The following is a 17,511-nucleotide window of genomic DNA, read 5'->3' on the forward strand; positions in this document are numbered from 1 at the left end:
GGTCAATGCCTGCCTGCCTCCATAAAGGCCAAGTTGTAGCTCACCATTTCTACCTCTGAAGCCATTCCACACTTCCCCCTCCTCTCCGAGGCGCCATGAGACCGTCGACGGTGACCGGGGCGGTGCTCGCCACCGCCGTGCTACTCCTCGTCGCCGTCAGGGATGGCCATTGCGCGCAATTGTGCATGGATTCTTGTATGCTGCCCTTGCAATTTCTGGCAATTGTTGTCTTGATCTTTTGTTGTGAGTTGCAACTGATGCTTGTGATCATGGCGAGCAGCGTTCCCAAGGACGATCAACGGGTCCCTCTCCTTCTGCGGCTACAACGGCACCTCCTGCTGCAACGCCACAGACGACGCCGCCGTCCAGAAGCAGTTCGCCGCCATGAACATCTCCGGCACGCCGTGCGGCGACATCGTCAAGAACATCCTCTGCGCTGTACGGCCGGTCTCGATTCCATGGATTTCTTTAGGGGCGTTCTGGAGCTCATCAAGCATTTGTGCTTGCAGAGATGCAACCCGTACGCCGGCGAGCTGTTCACCGTCACGACGACGTCGCGGACGGTGCCGCTGCTGTGCAGCACCACCGGCGTGTCGAGCCGGTTGAGCACGAAGCCCGCAGCGGCAACGACGGACTACTGCTCGCAGGTGTGGGACACCTGCAAGGACGTGCGCATCCCGGGGTCGCCGTTCCAGGCCCCCAAGGGCGGGGCGGCGGCGCCGAAGCTCACCGACTTGTGGCAGTCGGCTGGCGAATTCTGCAGCGCGCTGGGCGGCGGCGGCGCCGCCAAGTCGCCGTGCCTCGACGGCGGCGGCGCGGCGTTCAACGCCACCCGCCCCGCGCTGCCGCTGAACGGCATGTGCCTGGAGCGCATCGGCAACGGCTCGTACCTCAACATGGCGGCGCACCCGGACGGGTCCAACCGGGTGTTCCTGAGCAACCAGGCCGGCAAGGTGTTCCTCGCCACCGTGCCGGCGCAGGGCTCCGGCAAGACGCTGGGGATTGACGTGGCCAGCCCGTTCCTCGACATCACCGACGAGGTCCACTTCGACAACGAGTTCGGCCTCATGGGGCTCGCCTTCCACCCGGGCTTCGCCACCAACGGCCGCTTTTTCGTCTCCTACAACTGCGACAAGACGCAGTCGGCGTCGTGCGCCGGGCGGTGCGCCTGCAACTCCGACTTCGGCTGCGACCCGGCCAAGCTCGGCGCCGACAACGGCGCGCAGCCGTGCCAGTACCAGAGCGTCATCGCCGAGTACACCGCCAACGCCACCTCCGGCACGCCGGCGAAGGTATATATCCGATCGATTGCTCCTCATCCACGTGGCCGTCGCCGGCGGCGGTGCGCGCGCGCCGATGACTGATGTGCCGTTTTGTTTGCTCGCCGTGTCCTGCTCAGGCGACCTCGGCGAACCCGGTGGAGGTGAGGAGGATCATGACGCTAGGGCTGCCGTTCACGACGCACCACGGCGGGCAGATCCTCTTCAGCCCCGCCGATGGCTACATGTACTTCGCCATGGGCGACGGCGGCAGCGTCGGCGACCCCTGGAACTTCGCGCAGAACAAGAAGACGCTGCTCGGCAAGATCCTCCGGATCGACGTCAACACTATGCCAAGTAAATCGATCTCGACCCTCAAACTCAACTTTTTTACTACTGCGTCAGGAACTTGATCCATAATAGGGTTAAGAAGTAAAAAAAAAATCAAAATTTACCATCGCAGTGGTCCAAAAGAGTGGCCTTTGATTTTTTTTTAAATCGACTCTGATATCAAAGTGAAATTTAGGACTGACCGTGTGTCCTCAAGAATGCATCTCGCTCTGCAAATTAAATTATCCATCTTCATCAGAACTTTGTCCATGTCTGGTCGATGCCGTGACCGTGATCTGGTGGCGAGCTCTGAATCTGACTTGACAAGAGAGCTCTACTATATATCTGCAGGTGGCAACACCACTGCCGGCTGGGGAAGCTACAGCATTCCCAAGGACAACCCCTCCTCCACTGACTCCAGCTTCGCGCCGGAGGTCTTCGCCATCGGCTTCAAGAACCCATGGCGATGCAGCTTCGACTCCGGCAAGCCGTCCTACATGTACTGCGCCGACGTCGGCCAGGTAAACTCTTTTATAATCTTGTTGCTCCTTGCTCTGAATCAAAATCATCACTGGATTCTGGCCCATTCGATTCTTTTCTCTGAATCAAAGTCATCACCTTTGCTCTGATCACTAGATTCTGGAACATTTGATTTTGCAGGCGGCGTACGAGGAGGTGGACCTGATCACGAAGGGCGGCAACTACGGGTGGCGCGTGTTCGAGGGCCCGCTGCCGTACACGCCTCTCTCCACCCCCGGCGGCAACACCTCCGCCGCCTCCATCAACGCCATCAGCCCCGTCATGGGCTACCACCACAACGCCGTCAACAACAACGTCGGCTCCGCCTCCATCATCGGCGGCTACGTCTACCGCTCCACCGTCGACCCGTGCCTCAACGGCAGGTACCTCTACGCCGACCTCTACGCCAAGTCGATGTGGGCCGGCGCGGAGTCGCCGGAGGGCAGCGGCGTCTACAACGTGACCGACCTGAAGTTCAGCTGCTCCAAGAGCTCGCCGATCCCCTGCGACGTCGCCGCCGGGAGCGCGCTGCCGTCGCTGGGATACATCTTCTCCTTCGGCGAGGACAACGCCAGGGACGTGTACCTGCTCACCAGCAAGGGCGTGTACCGGGTGGTGGACCCCGCCCAGTGCGGCTACGCGTGCCCCGTCAAGAGCTCGACGCCGGGCGCGTCGTCGTCGCCGTCGCCCGGCGCGGCGCCGAGCTCGGCGGTCAGGGCGCGCGCTCCGGCGGCGTTGGCGGCGCTGATGGCGGGCGCGCTGCTCGCCTTGCTGAGCTTGATGAGCGTTTGAGAAGTGTGTGTGATGTTGCTTTTTTGAGTTGAGAGTGATTTGTGTCGTCGTGATGGTATGTATGATAATTGTATGTGCAGCAGTTAATATTTGATTTTGTTTTAGGGATAATTTACAATTTCCTGTGTCAATTATGGTGAAACATCTCAAATTCCTGAGGGTTTCTTCCACTAATGAGTAGCCACCTGGTCCTTTTGTTGCGAGACATATTTGGAACAAACTCTTGAAACTTCCTGGTAAACCCTAACACCGAAACATGCAAAAACTAATTTTAGACAATTTCTCCAAAATCCAATTAAAACTTCCGTGCCATGTCTAAAAACTTCCACTTTTAACTTTTCATTGACGAAAAAAGCAAATACACTATTGTGGAAAGCTGAGGCCTTGATGCCTTTTTTCTCACTTACATGTCGACACAATAGCATAGTGAGTAAGCAAAAGCTGATGTGAGAGTTGACTGTTGAATTATGAAACATTTTGGCAAGCTGGATTGTGAAATCTGAGGTTAAAAGCTGGTTGTTTATTTCAGCTGGGAATTATAAAGCTAGAAACCACGATGTCTAGCTGAAATAAAAGCAAATAGTGAACACAGAGCTATAAGTTCGAGGGGTAGAAATATGGCATGAGGAACTATACAGTACACAGATGAACCTTACAAGCGACCAAACATTTCACATCATGTTGGTTGTGGTACTGAATGAAACTCTATGTTGCATAATTTTGCTCTTGCCTTCATAAGAGACTGCACAAAAGAACATCCCCAAAATTTAGTGGCCATATAGCATTGTCCAGACCAGCGATACAATGCAATGGATGCATCCAAAGGCAACATCAGCTTAATACATGCAGTGCCTTCTCCATCTAGGGCGAATGAGAAGAGCCGATGCATCTGAGAGGGGCAGTTCAAAGTCAGCTACACAGGTGACCAAACAAATCAGGTTGTCAGATATAGATACAGAACTAATCCTGTTCAACCTTAAAGCTACAATCTACATGTGGAAAAAGTTTCACAAATGCCGATGGACTGCACTCAGTGTACAGATTTCCTCCATATTCTCATTGGCATCACGCGCCTAAAACTAAATAAACGGAGGCAATAAAGTTATAGCCTACAGAACTGGCCGCAATGCAGCATCAATTAGTCTGGCCATAATACAGCAGCGGTCCATTGATGCGCGCCCTTCATGTAGTGTACATAACCAAAAGCAAAACTTCCTCATGGCTTCCAAGTATGAAATAGCACTCGGATAACATTTGAAGAAGCTCAAACCCACTTCCAGTGGAACCTCGCCTCTCCTGTTACTGCAAATCAATGAAGCTATCAGCTCAAACCACCAATATATTCTCGCACCATTCATTACAAGCCCATTGATCTGTCCATACTCGGAAGTCGGAATACCAGCCACCAGCATTCAAATGTATCAAAAAACTTATGTCCTAACTGTTATCCATGTCATCTTTCACTGTCAGGCTTGGCCCATCATCAAAGCCACCTCCAGGTGCAAGCTGATTTAGATCTAGGAATGTTCTCCCTACACTTTCACTTTCCCTGCTGGGAGCATGGTCCATCTTCTCTACAGGCTGCTGCTGTTGCTGCTCCTGCTGCTCATCTGGTTCTACTTTATTTTCTGCTACAGCATGGTCCTCCTCCATTTTATCATTCACATTATTACCGTTTTGCTCATCAGGACTATCATCCTCTTCTTCCTCCTCTTGCTCTTGACTTGACGTCGAGAGTTCCATATCATTCTCTGCATCAGAGCCAGCATCAGGATCTGATGCATCAGATTTCCTTGCCTTTCCTGGCTCTGTATCCGAGTCTGAAAAATCATATTGCCGATAGTTAATACGAGGACGTGAAGAGCGCTTGCTGCGTCTGAGACCGCTCTGGATTTCATCAACAGATCTCAACTTGGAACCTCGCCGGCCACGTGTTTCCAATTTTTTATGCTGTTGTGGCTCAATATCTTCACTGGTACTCAACGAATATTCCTCTTCTTCTTCATCATCATCTTCAGCATCTTCTTCCAACCGGAACTCTTCATCCTCTTCAGAAGCACTCGATGCCTTCTGCTGTTTACGACTTCTCAGGTATTCCTCATCATACACTGCCTCTCCCATGATATCATCATCGCTGTCAAAATTTGGATCAATATCCGAGACAGCTTCAACAAAATCTTGTGTGTACCTCTGAGATCTTTTCCTCCGGCGGTTGCTGTGACACAATATAAACGTTCATGAGCCCATTACCATGAGTAGGGCAATAACAAACACCATATACATATGCTAAGATAGGTACCTGCGATCAAGTGCCTCATTTTCTTGTTCACCATCACTGTCTCGGTAGTCATCCGACTTCGAAGAATTCCCGTCAAATGAATCGTTGGCTGTTGGTGAGGGACCATTTAACTTTCCATTGCTTGGTGCCTCTGATCTCAGAGGAAGCACCCTTCTATTGGTGGTAGTAGTAGTAGTGACAGGCTCAGCTGAGTTCTCCTCTCTTTTCCTGTACGAGAATGCAAGAGATGATTACACTGTAGTTTATATTCCTTCTGAATAAGACATATCAAGAAGAAATCATTTCCATACTTTGTAATTTTGATGGCTTCATTTATTGAGCGATCAAAATCATCTGCATTATAAACAAAGTCAAACCTTGTAACAAAACAGACGGTAAAATTAATTAACCAAATAATTAAATGGTTAGACTGAAAAGGCATATTCCAACCATCAATGTCATTTGATTGTATAAACAGACTCAAACCTTGCAACTAGACAGATGATGAAATTAACCAAATAATTAAATGATTAGACTGAAAAGATAAGCAACCATCAAGAACAGAAGTGTATGAGCATTCAGGACCAGGAAAAAAAATGGAGTGTCCACATGGTTTGTATTAATCTCAGTTAGTTTCAGCTATCGTTTAATAATCCAGATAATTTCGTACCGAACCCCAACTTAGAATTTAGCTGGAAGTTGGGCCAACATATCAATAAGCAATTTAAACTACAGTCAAAATCATCTATTCTTTTCTTTTCTTTCAGCAGTTACACCTATGCTATTGAGTACATTTCAATAAGCAATTTATTTCCCAACAATAGGAGGGATTTAGATGAGTACATTATCAAGTGACGTGCCACTGAACACCAACATATTTTATAAGAGCAGTCCAACCTTAAATTGCAGCCTTCCTACTTGATCAATATAGGTCAGGATGCCATGGATCCACTTAAACTCAAGCTTTGTTATACTGCTAAAGATTTGCATTTACGCTACCATTATGGCATTGAGTCTGCTGTTAACAACCAACAACTCATACTAACAAGTAATTACGCTCGGGATGCCAACAAGGGCATTGATATAACAATGATAAATGGCGAAATGTCATTCGGGCATCCAACCGAGATAATAACTGAGGTGTTAATCAATGAGAAGCACTTAAGGTTAACTCAAAACAACATGGAAAAAAGCAGAACCATCACTAAGATGTTAAATTAAAAATACCATCCAGTGTGACCTGACAAATAAGACCTGGGGTCACATGCCAGCTAAGCATTTCTGCTAATTTCCACTCAGACAAAAGCAGTTTGACCCCAAAAAGCTTAATTCAGTACTTGAGCTTACCAAATGTGTAAGTCACAGGCTTTCTATCACGGAGAGAGCGACCAGTCGTAAGACCATCTGATGTCAAGTAGCTATCAAGGAGGAGGGCTTCTCTTTGTTGCTTTTTGAGCAACCTCTCTTTCTTCTGCGTGAATCAGAAATGGTTGATTAAGGGGCTAGAAAAATGATCACTAGCATAATAAATCTACTAGGCTGAGTTGAATGAGCCACGCACTTTATGGATCTTTTCTATCTCTGGAAGATATTCGATCTTCAGCTTCTTTCCAAGGGAAACCTCTGTCCTGTTCCGGCTTGAAAAGAGTTTTTCCTAAACAGCAAATGACATAAATCAGCTAATATCAATAGACATCACATTGTAAACAGATAAGAATGCAAACATATGATATTCAGGCAATAGTAGCATCTGACTAATGGCATACCCACATTTTAGTCCAAGTAGCTATACTCTGTTCAATCATGGAAGCTACCCAGCCAATGGTTACACTTACAACAAGAACACTATGCAAATATTGACACGTTATTTAGATTGCCGACGCATGGGTTGCAGGATATGAGTATAACTTGGCTGGCATGAACATGGTCTACAACATATGCACTGTGCAAACAATGAAACGATAGGTGGGGAATGATTCTAATAATCTTATGCAAATTCAATTATTAGGGAAATACTTTAGAAAGCTCATGTACCCTGGCCACATTGACGCTAATAATGTGCTATTTACCAGAAAGCTGGAAATGTTTCCATTTTTTTATCTTGCATATGGGTCGTGGTTGGAACTTATGTAATTCCGTTGCTGAAGAAATAAAATATGGGTCATCTTGCGTAAAAAAAAAATTGTTGTACATGAATAATATAAACTCACTAGTGAAACAAAGGAAAAAAGATGTGGGGGTTCCAAATCTCAACAAGCAGCCTAACTTCCAAGTCGTACATGATCACATATAACATGTACACAAAAGACCGACAAAATTCTAAAGCAGGGATCTATAAATATCTATGTACACTGGGAAAAATGCTTCAGTTTAACATAAGAAAGGAGAAATAGAAAAAAAGGAGGAAATTATAGCAAAACAAAGTAAGCACATTTTATTTCATTGTTGTATTTTCCACTGAATCATCTTATTAATCCTTATGCAAATCAATTTAAAATATGAAATTTGGCTGATAAACAAGTTCTACCTCCACCATTGTTCCCTCTATTTTGGGATAGAATGTTCTTTGCCATCTCCTAGCTTTGCACATTACTATTTCTCTGAAGTGAAAATAACCAAATAAAGTGGTGCAAAGAAACTAAGGAAGAAACCTCATTTCTGTGGACATCTAAGTGTAAACTATTGCCAACAGGTATTTTGGTATGACAGAACAAAACACAATTCATAATCCTCATATCCAGCATATAATTTTCCAAACGTTACATGATAAAATTAAAATACATCACAAACAATCAACACTATCTACATTTTATAACAATAACAGGGGGGATGGCACTTAATAATTCACTCTGTGGGGCAGACATGAGGAACTCAAAGTCAAAACTTACTGCAACATCATCAAACTCATCAAAGTTTGACGCGACAGTTTCCCACTGATAGGACACAACTGAAATAGCTGAAGATCCTCCTTTTCCCCTGGATCTCTTTCCTGGCTCCTTCTTGACCTGTTCCACCCGTCTAATCTCACGATACAATCTATGTCCGAGAATCTCATCATCTTCATACCTGCTTTGCATGCCTTTGCATGAAATCAAAACAAAAAAATCTTTCAATTCAAGATAAATAATTCTACCCACCAGTATGAGATTCCAAGGGAATCTCCACCAATCCGTTCTTTACGGAAGGTAGATAGGTCATGGCCTTGCTTGAGGGAACTGTCGATGAAATTCCGAATATCATCTTGCTGCGAAATTATGCCTGATAGTCAGGTATGTTATGAAAAAGTAACTTGCAGCTAATTTCAAAGAAACATTGCAACCTATTTCCATACACATACCAATCAGCTAATGTCAAAGGAACTTAATACACTTGCTGAAAAAATTATGATTCATAGAAAAGTCTTTTCTAGCAGTCTCTTTAAACTTTCACAAGTCCATACCACCTAATGTTTGAAAACACAACAAGTGTGTGGATATTAATCGTGCTGATATTTACCCACTATAAGGAAAAAGGCTTTCCTAATAACTGAACCAGCAACGCTGGGACTCACTCAATTGAAATTGCTGTACACAACTCCGACTGTACTACAAACACAAGAAATGAGGCAAGAGTATACAAACATAAAGGCTAAAATGTCTATTCTTGGCAAACTTACCTCAACACGAATATCACATATAGCTTTCAAAATCACTAAACGAGTCGCCGGCTCTAGTGTCTTGTACGTTTCAATTTCAGTTCTGCAAGATGAAAACATTGGAGAAATCATCTATATGAAATTGCAGCGCAGAGTTTAATAAAACATGTCTTGTGTGCTGAACTAACCCATGGGATGCAACTATTGGAAGATCACCTTCTGCAACCTGCAGTTTAGACCTTTATTAGCTTCAACCAAATGGAATACCATATACCATAATCGCATTTATCCAGAATTGTTTGCAACAGGGAATATATAGTCATATACCCAATGCCACCAATCCTTCAGCTTTCTACACAGGACGGTCACCCAGGTTCCACGCCCCATGGCCATGCGAGTTACCGGAGGAATCGACTGCAGGTATGATCAATAAGCATGTGAGAATTGAAGACAACTGTTGCATGGCAAACAATGTACCAAAAAATGAACTGTCTAAGGGGCTCTAAGAAAACAGGAGAACACTAATAAAACAGGAGGACACTAATAGAGTTCCTAACATGCATGATCATTACAAAAACATGATCTAATACATAACAAAGTATATTGAAGTCATAAACCTATTGAGCAAGTGACTTTGCATGAGCACAAAAAAAGCGTAAAAATGAATAAAAGCTACTATAAACTGAAGGCAGCATCGAAACTCAGTGACATTGGAATGCAAGCTAACCGACAAATTTTAGTTCTAGCAGGGAAAAGTTAACACATCTTTAATACATTTGATCATGAACTGATGAACAGCAAGAGCGCACAACCCACAACCCCCACACACAGGAAGATAGAGGAATAGGGGAAACAGCATCAAACAAACTGACGTCCAAGGAGCTTACCTTTAGCAGCGGCATGTGCACATCGTCTAGGGTCTCGTTGGGCGTGATAAGCGCCGCCTCGAGGTCCTCGGCCGTGAACTCCGCAGTGATGTTGAGCAGAGGCCGGAACACCTGCAGCAAGCAAAACAGTGCCACAGCGGCGTCAAACCCTAACCCTATCTCCAAAGCCCACAGCACGGAACAGAACCTAAGCTCCCCAAGGTCCAGAGCAAGGCGCCGGGGAGGGACAAGGGGAGCACGGGAGCCAGGAAGCACGCACGTGGAGGAAGTTGAGGACGGAGCCGAGCTCCCACATGCAGCGGAGCCGCCAGCGGGGCAGCTCCGCGGGCGCCACGGGCTCCAACACGAGCGGCGTAACCACGCGGCATTGCGGCGTGTCGTCCGCGCCCGCCGCCGCCGCCGCCGCCGCGCGCCGGCGCGGCCGCTCGGGCGGCGGCGGCGGCGGGGGCTTGGGCTTGTTGTTGCACGCGCGCGGGAGGCGCGTCTTCCGCGGGGTCGGCTGCTGCTCCTCCTCCGCCGGCGGGGCCGCCCGCTTCCCCGCCTTCCCCGGCGGCGCCTCCGCCTCCTCCTCCTCCTCCTCCCGCTTCTCCGGGGAGGCGGGAGAGGCACCGCCGGCGGCGTCGGGCATGGGGGAAGGATCAGATCGGGGATCTGCGCCGGGGCTAGGGTTAGGGTTTGGGTCGGAGGGGGAAGCGGCGGGCGGGGAGGGGGAGGCGGAGGCCATGGGAGGAGGGGAGCGGAGGTGGGGAAGGGTAAAAATGGGATTCCGCGTGGTAGAGGTGAGAGGAGAGGGGCAGGATGGGAAAGGCGACCCGAGGGGCGTGGCGTCAAGCCGTCAACGTGAAGAATTGGGGTCCGGCCGCGGCCAGGGCTCGTGTGACGCGCGAGCCGGCGGGTGCGTTGGGTTGGCCCGTTGGCCGTTGGGGGCTTGGGGCTGCGGCCTGCGGGGCTCGTTGGAGTTTGGATTGGGTTTCTTGTTCGTGATTTTCGTTTGTGAACTATATGGTTGTGATAATGAATTAATGATGTATAAGGAGTAGTTCGTATACAGCGCGGAAACAACTTTAAATACGGCAACATATCTGGGAAACTCCTGAAATGAAAATCCTTATTTTTATGTTGGTGATGAACTTTGTGGGTACCACGGGACGAAAGAAGTACTCCTTCCATTTCAAATTTCAAATTATGTTCCGCTTCCTTTAAATAAGTCAAACTTCTTTTGATTAATTTTAAATCTGTAATGACAAAAGGGTAAAGTGGATTATATGACGAACCATATTTCATCAAGAACAATCATTTTGCTGGTCGCATTATTGCATACATACAAGGCCAACAAGAAGCTTGTCTTCACGAGTTGGACGCAGCATAAAGTCACTGGGAACTAGCATTAGACCAACATGATCGTTGGTGAGACGGCCACCCAAATGACCATGGCAACATAGGTGAATGAAGCTGCGGGTTCGAGCCCCATCAGTCCTGAACTATTTACAGGGACGCCTTTTGGATCCATTGTTGATGCATTGCACACTAGATGTAGTTTTGCATTGGAAGTTTTTAGAAATGTTGTTACATAATTTTGTGGCGATATATCAGGAGCGCATAGTTTTGTGACACTATTTTTTTTTCAAACTATGAGTAGCTTTGCAAAGTTAACTCTAAAATTTGACTTATCTTATTTGGATGGAAGAATGTACAAAGCTAGAGGGTAACAATAATTCCATTCGCATCTGAGCGCAAAGGTCAATCCAACATTTGCAAAGGTTATAACATGGCAGCCCTATACGACGAGCCTTAATCTGAGACCGAGAAGGCTTTTGCTTTGGCCAGCCTACCCCGAGCATCTGATCTGGAAACCAAGCCAGAAAAGACGAGGGAAGTCATCAGATCCAGTATCTCTCAACACGGCGAGAAAGCATTAGCTCTGAGCACTTCCTCGCATTTGCAGCTCGGTGCACCATTTCGGCTCCTCATGGCCGTGGCCACACAACTCAGAAGTCAGAAGGCACCAGGAAAGGCAGCGGATCCACCCAGCTCGTTTCGTCCTGCTAATTTCCGACCAAACAGCTGCAGCGTCTGCGAAAACGACTCGGCTGGTGCGCATTTCGTGCGAGTCAAAAAGGTGGCTCAGACATCGCTGAGAAACTGGCTTTACGGTTGTGGCTTTCAGTTCATGGATGGATGAGAATCAGATGCCACGGCATCATGGAACATTGAAATTTCGTTGAATCCCTCGCCGACCTGCGAGTTCAGTGAACAGAAATAGCTTGACCGGAAAAAAAAATCACTAGTCTTGACAGCACGAGTATCTTTGGCAGTGAACATCGCAGATGTTCATGAGAAACTCACCAAAAGCAAACCAGAAGCAAATAGGAGGTACTCCTGAAAATCCCTTCTAGCAAACCTCCGCTACCCTCAGAAGCAAGAAATCGGTTTTGCCCAAAGCAAACATTCGTGAAGCCTCAAAGGCTCAAACTGTGCAACATCATAGGCATACAACAGAATTTCCATCTTTTCGTGTACCAATCTGAGCTACAAAAACTTCCCAGGATACATCATACATGCATGTTGCAAAGTCCGTACAAAGAAGCTGATGGAAATAATGAAAGACAGTGCTTGCTCCTACAGAAACGTGGAATGCATCTATGGCACTATGCCCCCAAATTAGGAATAAAAGAACTTTGGCGACATGATAACCTGGAAAAAAGAATTAAACCTAGCACCGTGGTCCGTGGACTTGATTGATCCCGGTACTATTTATTAGCGACCACGAGGAATTTTGTTTTGTTGGTCTCCTTGTTTTATTTATGTCACTCTTTCATATGTATTGCCAATCTGCATGTGAAGCCAGTCTGATGTCAAGGCCTGAGGGTATTCCCTTGGTGTGTGTGGATCGAATGTCAGACCAGGTGCCGTACTATAAGGCGGAGCTGGAGCATCAAACTGCAAGAACGTGGCACCAGTGAACCTTATTGAACCTTTTGTGTTAGCTTCAAGGCCCATTTAACAGAAGACCAAGGACGAGCATAAAACTCAAAGAAACTAGTATGCCATTTCAACAACGTAATGATCCTAGAATCTAGAATTTTCAGCAGCAGCTTGTCACATATTTACCAAAATTTATGACCCCATTATGATGTAGCATGAATAAAACTGAAAAAAAAAACTCAATAAGATGGGATGACAAGTTCTAACCATTTGGTTTGAAAAAGCATAATGTCGTTACTTTGCTTCAGCTACGAATTGTGCATATGCATCTAGGAACATGTCACGACCAACACAGTTTTGAATGGTTCACATAGGTCATCAAATGACTCTAAAACCATAAAGAGTGCAAAGCTTCAAAATCAGAAAAGAAAATCAATATTTTTCTGCTGCTGAAGGTTTATTAATAATATAGAGTGATGCAGCTTGAGATACCAACCATAGTTGCAATACATGTAAATGCAAATAGGGGTAACGAGGTCAGGTTACTTTGAGCTAATATGCTGCGCGTGCAGAAAACAAGATGTGCATTGATTCACCCTAGAGTCCTAGACTAAACTTTTTATCAAGGATCCTACCAGCTAAGGTTTAATTATTCGTAAGTATACTTACATCTTTAGATGGGAAAGACCCAGTTGCACTGTTCACATGGGCATTAACCGCTTCAAGCTTCATGGACAAAAACTGTAGAGAACAGGTAAATTAGTAAATTGAACATATGCAAGACAACTTCACAGCACGAGATCACATACCTCCACTTGACGCTGTAGAGATTGGATGTAATTTATTATCTCATCAAGGACTGATGCTTTCCCAATAACCTGACAAATGGAAAAAAAAGTATAATGTTTACAGCAGAAGCTTGAAAAAAGCACTCTGAGAGGACAGAGCACATGATAATTGAGAACTGAAAGTATGACAGCACAAAATTTTGAATCTGTGGGGTAATTCGACATGTACCTTATTGCATCCAGGGACAAGATCTTGAAGAACTTTCATCCGTTCACTTATCTTCTCTCGTCGTGCCTATCAGTACACACATTGAGTTGATCAGGTATTAATTTTAAATTCTGAATAACTACAAATTCACATAAAAAGGCTATAACAACAGTTGCGCATTCCAATCTCTGTAAGAACTTAGTCACTACTATCATAGTCTTGTGAGAAAATATTAAGAAAATATCCAAGAGTAAAGGGTGAAAAGACCATACGAACAGACGAACAGTAAGAGCTTACTCTTTCTGCAAGGCTATGGCTGTCCGTTGCTTGACCTCTTCTAGCCCTCACATGGATGTAGTCTTGTTTTGGTGGCTCTGGTGGTGCAGGTTTTTTATCAACAGACTTGCTAGCATTGCCTGAATTTGTTTCAACTTCTGTCCTTATTTTATCATCACTAGATGTCATCTTCTTCAAACGTTTTGCCATTTCTGGGTCAGCCTAAGAAAAAGAATATACACATGAATCGTCCGAACTGAAATACTTGTCATTTTACTTTGTGTATTTAAAATGCCAAGGAAATTCAGCCCCAACCCAGGACAAGTAGAGAAAGGTAAAACAAATGCTCGGAGCATGCATGTAACTGAAGAAACAAAGAATGAGTTTAATTTAAGCATCGAAATTTGTGAGTCAGCTACAGTAACTTGAAGGAAGACCAAAAGCTGTGCCACCACCATATAGAGAGCATGTGCTCCACAGCTCCCAGAACCCAGCCACTGCACGCTGTTGCTCACATAGTCAGACAAAACAGCAATGCTGCACCTGCCTATTTGGCTGTGGTTTCAGCTTATTTGACAGCACCCACCTAAATTTCCATACCCATGACAGCGATACTGGACCAATTGGTTTGACTAGAAGCTACAGACTAGAGCTGCAAAAAGTAGCTCATCCTACACTAAACTAAACAACATCGAGCCCAAGCGGATAGTGATGTATCCCTGCAAACGATGGTCCACGCTTCCCCTGTACATCTCCTGACTGGAACCTCATTCAGCACAACCCCCATTCTACATGGCATTGACCATTGATTTCGGCAGGTAACGCAACAACCGGCAAGGCAGAGGTTCAGTATCCTCAAACCAGTCGAGTCACTTTGGCCTGCTTCGATTTGAACTGACAGCGGACCTAACTGCGACGAGCCACCGCCGAGCAGAAACGAGGGTAAATCCGATGGCACGGACGAGCAGATCACGGCAGCGCGCTTGCCCAAGCTACAATTCACAGCGTAGCACTCCCACAGGCTAAAATCCAGCTCCCAGAACCACCAACCCAGACACGGATCACAGTCGATGCGACGCGGGAGGGAAGGAGAGGAGCCAGCCCTACCGAGTCCCGGCCACCGCCGCCGCCGCCGCTGGCGGCGGCGGTGCCGGAGGTGGAGGCGAGCTTGGACGGCTCCTCCTCAGCTGCAGGCGCGTCGCGTCGCGGCCTCCTGCGGCTGGACCCGCCGCCGGAGCGTCCGCCGTTGCTCCGGTCGGCGGTGGTGACGACGGAGGAGGCCTCGTGGTGCGGGCCGGAGGCGGCGGGGGCGAGGTGGTGGTGGTGCGGCGGCCGCCAGAGCTCGGCGGCTACCACAGACGAGGCTGCGGGATCCATGCGCCGCCGGCGGCGGGGGCGGCGAGGTGGGGAGCTCTAGGGTTTCGGCCGCGCGCGGGAGCAGCGCCGGGCGGCCAGATCGGGGGAGGTGGAGCTGGATGGCTGGCAGTGGCAGCGTGGGCGCGGAGTCAGAGGTCAGAGAAGACCGGAGGAAGAGGAACCGAGGAGAGCCGAAGGATACGATGCGAGTGAGAAATAAAAATTTGAAAAGCCGGTGGGGTTTGGGATTCGGGACATTCATTGATGGGGCTAGCTGGCTGGCTAGTGGCTAGTACTCACTAGGATGGGGATGGGGATCTAGGCTTGGGTCCGTACCGGATTCGAGGCAAAGCCGTTGCGTGTCAAGGACTCAAGGGCAACTTCAACCGAGTTTTCGCCCTTCGTGTGTACGTACACTCATCCATGATCCTTAAAATCACATTATATGTGGTGTAAAGAAAGAGTGAAAAATCGTACATGCAAAAAGTACAAGTTCTCACTTCATCAACCTTTGCAATTGCCACGTAAACAACATGATGAGCATTTGAACAAGTGGATAAGTAACATGAGAGAAATCTATCCTTCGTGGAGACATACATAATGTGACTCAAATATTGCAATCACGGATAATTGACCAACCTTATCGACAAATTAATTCATAAAAGTAAAAATTACATGAGCATAAAGGTTCATCGCTTCGTAGACTGAAAAATAGGATAAGATGCATTATTTACATACACATATATGTTTCGATTATAGAAGAAAATCTCTAGCTCCAACATATTGGGAGTGTTGTCATGGTGCTCTCTTATTCTTTTCGGTCTTCATCATTGTCAGCGATGGTGACATGAGCATGAACCTTGGCGGCATGCGGGGCGATATAGCGTTCCTTCCGATGTTTTGGCTTTGTGATTTTTATAGTTCTCCATGGCTAGAGCAACAGCTTTTTAGGATCCTTAATACTTATATTTTTTGCGAACAAATCCGTTTGCATTCTTAAGCTTAATGAGTTTTGGAGCTAACCATGCAACAACATTGGGGTTCAATTTTTTTTTCACAGGTAGGAGGATTCGGGGAGGGGGGCACAGCCCCCCATGGTTGGGTTCGACGGGTTTATCTTCTTTTGCTAATACTATTAGACTAAGGTAAATAAAAGATCTTATCGTATCCTTTAATTAACGCAGAGCATATTATTGTTACCGATCAACATCTAACTGATAATCCATGGCTTGATCCGGTAAGCTCTTTACTTAGGCCCCGTTCGGATACCTCGTGCTAAAGTTTAGCACCTGTCATATTGGATGTTTGGATGCTAATTAGGAGTATTAAACATAGGCTGATTAAAAAACTAATTGCACAGATGGAGTCTAATTCGCGAGACGAATCTATTAAGCCTAATTAGTCCATGATTTGACAATGTGGTGCTACAGTAACCATTGGTAATGATGGATTAATTAGGCTTAATAGATTCATCTCGCGAATTAGCACAAGGTTCTGCAATTAATTTTATAATTAGCTTATGTATTCTCCTAATTAGCATCCGAACATCTGATGTGACACTGCTAAAGTTTAGCGTATCCTAAGTTTGTTCTTTGAAAAATTACGTGCACCGGATTTGTAACTGAATGAACAGACCAGCAAGTTCAGCAGTGAGAAGGCCTAAAAAGTATTTGGGCCCAGGCCTAAATGTATAGTACTCCTCGCAAGGCCCATTAAGCGTTTTGCTTTCGCGAAATGGACAAATGTACGTAAGTCCCATGGATCACCGATTTATTCTATTCTCATTTCTTGAATCTTGTGATCTCTCTCTCTCTCTGTCGCGATGTGCAGCACGCCACATGCGCAGCGCGTGCACGAAAGACTACTATAGCCTCCTTTTACAGGCAAGCAGTGCGGCTGATTAAACAAAGCCAGTATGCATTCAGATGAAGAAGCAGCTCGATCAGCAGGCGCTCTACCAATGGGGGCTTCGGCTCTTACGAAGAATGAACACACAGCCGCTGTTTGTTAATAGAATAGTGCAGTGGTTTAGCGCACATGCAAATACAAACAGCAAGCCATGTGATGGGCGAGCACGTGATTTGCCAGGGAAACACAAAGGCCAGCAAGTGTAATAAAGGGAATCCCATTATAAAACTCGATTAGATGGTCATTTTCATGGCTTTTAGGAAAACAACAGACAGCTGGTAGCGACGAACGGAAAGAAAAGGGGAAAAAAGAAAAAAAATGCATTATTCCATTTAATAAGGCCGTGCAAGA

General features: G+C 46.5%; 3 protein-coding genes across 3 annotated transcripts; 1 reads left to right on the forward strand and 2 right to left on the reverse strand.

The window, feature by feature from the left end:
• Nucleotides 1-3,074, forward strand: LOC101767917 (HIPL1 protein). The gene is made up of 6 exons (XM_004955677.2): nt 1-195; nt 281-438; nt 510-1,292; nt 1,400-1,616; nt 1,941-2,110; nt 2,250-3,074. Exons 1-6 carry the CDS (start codon nt 96-98, stop codon nt 2,898-2,900), a joined length of 2,079 nt encoding a protein of 692 aa, XP_004955734.1. The 5' UTR covers nt 1-95; the 3' UTR covers nt 2,901-3,074.
• Nucleotides 3,075-3,581: 507 nt separating this feature from the next.
• Nucleotides 3,582-10,438, reverse strand: LOC101768321 (DDT domain-containing protein DDR4). Its single transcript, XM_022824379.1, has 12 exons — nt 9,959-10,438; nt 9,700-9,810; nt 9,140-9,226; nt 9,001-9,038; nt 8,834-8,915; nt 8,316-8,422; nt 8,067-8,244; nt 6,740-6,832; nt 6,526-6,649; nt 5,490-5,532; nt 5,200-5,406; nt 3,582-5,115 (listed from the first exon to the last, which is right to left on the reverse strand). Exons 1-12 carry the CDS (start codon nt 10,421-10,423, stop codon nt 4,338-4,340), a joined length of 2,313 nt encoding a protein of 770 aa, XP_022680114.1. The 5' UTR covers nt 10,424-10,438; the 3' UTR covers nt 3,582-4,337.
• Nucleotides 10,439-12,162: 1,724 nt separating this feature from the next.
• On the reverse strand, nt 12,163-15,478 carry LOC101768726 (transcription factor BHLH094). Its single transcript, XM_004955679.3, has 6 exons — nt 15,004-15,478; nt 13,918-14,118; nt 13,642-13,707; nt 13,434-13,502; nt 13,294-13,365; nt 12,163-12,639 (listed from the first exon to the last, which is right to left on the reverse strand). Exons 1-6 carry the CDS (start codon nt 15,271-15,273, stop codon nt 12,502-12,504), a joined length of 816 nt encoding a protein of 271 aa, XP_004955736.1. The 5' UTR covers nt 15,274-15,478; the 3' UTR covers nt 12,163-12,501.
• Between the last annotated feature and the right edge of the window lie 2,033 nt (nt 15,479-17,511).

This window comes from Setaria italica, chromosome II (genome assembly GCF_000263155.2).
Source record: "Setaria italica strain Yugu1 chromosome II, Setaria_italica_v2.0, whole genome shotgun sequence".
Taxonomy (NCBI): domain Eukaryota; kingdom Viridiplantae; phylum Streptophyta; class Magnoliopsida; order Poales; family Poaceae; genus Setaria; species Setaria italica.